This window comes from Micropterus dolomieu, unplaced genomic scaffold (assembly GCF_021292245.1).
Source record: "Micropterus dolomieu isolate WLL.071019.BEF.003 ecotype Adirondacks unplaced genomic scaffold, ASM2129224v1 contig_11738, whole genome shotgun sequence".
Classification (NCBI taxonomy): domain Eukaryota; kingdom Metazoa; phylum Chordata; class Actinopteri; order Centrarchiformes; family Centrarchidae; genus Micropterus; species Micropterus dolomieu.
Window position 1 is genome coordinate 1 of NW_025740724.1, and position 1,459 is coordinate 1,459.

General features: G+C 43.2%; 1 gene segment (V, D, J or C); it reads right to left on the reverse strand.

Annotated features, from left to right (window-relative positions):
• Positions 1-527: 527 nt before the first annotated feature.
• Positions 528-1,025, reverse strand: LOC123965898. The segment is given in 2 exon segments: positions 528-865; positions 973-1,025. Coding segments are annotated over 2 exon segments (390 nt in total).
• Positions 1,026-1,459: the final 434 nt, after the last annotated feature.

Here is a 1,459-nt window from a genome sequence, read left to right on the forward strand (position 1 = left end):
TGGTAATTTGTATTTTTAGGCTAAATTATTTTTAGCCTAATAATGTGTCCAAACCAAAATGTAATTCTGCCTTTAGACAGTCACAGGCTGTTTAGTGACATGTACTGTATGAACTGTGACCCAGAATAGCGTCAGTTTTTCTGCCACAGAAAACATTTGTTGCATTGCAGATATGGAGCTTCAGTGTCCTGAGATTTCAGTGTGATGTGTGGACGTTGATGTTTGATATATTGTGAATTTGGTTTGTGTCTCTACATCAGTGGAGCTGACTCTGCTGCTGTTGTGGTTTTAATGGTCTGACTGGGCTTCTTCACTGGAACTGTTCTCTTCATCTGAGGAAACTTTCAGCTTGTTGAGGAGGACTGTTTGAACTTCAGGAGGAAAACTGGTGGAGACGCAATGAGCATCACAAATCGTGTGTGTTTGTCCTCAGTGAACTGTATCAGTCTCTGCAGTAGCTTCCAGCTGCAGCAGTCAGTTCAGTTTCTGTTCAGTCTGACTGAGGGAGGTTTTTGTACGACGCTTTTTCACTGTGTGAACACAGCTTGACTGTTGATATTATGTTCACTCTGACAGTAGTAAACTGCTGCATCTTCAGCCTGAACTCCACTGATGGTCAGAGTGAAATCAGAGTTTGATCCACTGCCAGTAAAACGAGCTGGAATCCCAGATTGTCGCTCATCAGCCCTGGAAATTAGCAGTTTAGGAGTTTCTCCATCTCTCTTTTGGTACCAGTGCAAGTAGTGTTTACCACTGGAAGAACCTACATGCACTTTTGGACTGACCCTACAGCTGATGGAGACGGAGGCTCCCAGAGCAGAGCTCACTGCTCCAGGCTGAGTCACTGTGATCTGGCCTCTGGACTCTGAGGATACAGAGACAAACACATAAAGCAGCGTCATGGTTTTGTGGGCTTCATTTCAGAGGGACGGATGTTCATAGAGGAGAGGAGTTTGATTCTCTGGACTTTACCTGTGAAGAAGCAGCAGAGGAGAGTCCAGATGAGGACGGAGACCAAAGTCATGTTTTTGATGAGGAGGATTTCTGTGGCTTCTGTTGTCATGAAGGACAGCTGTCAGTCATCCAGTGTTCAACTCTCAGGACTATAAAGTCTCCCAGAGCACTGGAGCATGGTGCTGCTGATGCAAAGTGGCTCTCTATGGAAATGCTCTGACTGACTCCAACAGGGACTTGGATTACTCTGATGATGCTGCTTCTCAATGGATCAATACGTTTACCAGAGGATTGATTAGGAATGTGTCAGTGATCATTTTTATGGACATTTGCTTTGATGACTGCAGAAAGATTTTCTTTTACAACATCTTCTGTCTGCTTTCATTTCATTCTAGAGGGATCAATTTGACTTTCACACCAATGGAACAATATATACGTAAAAATGGGATTCATTCTGAACAACTGTGTCACTGTTTGATAAATATAACATGAAATAGTTCATTCT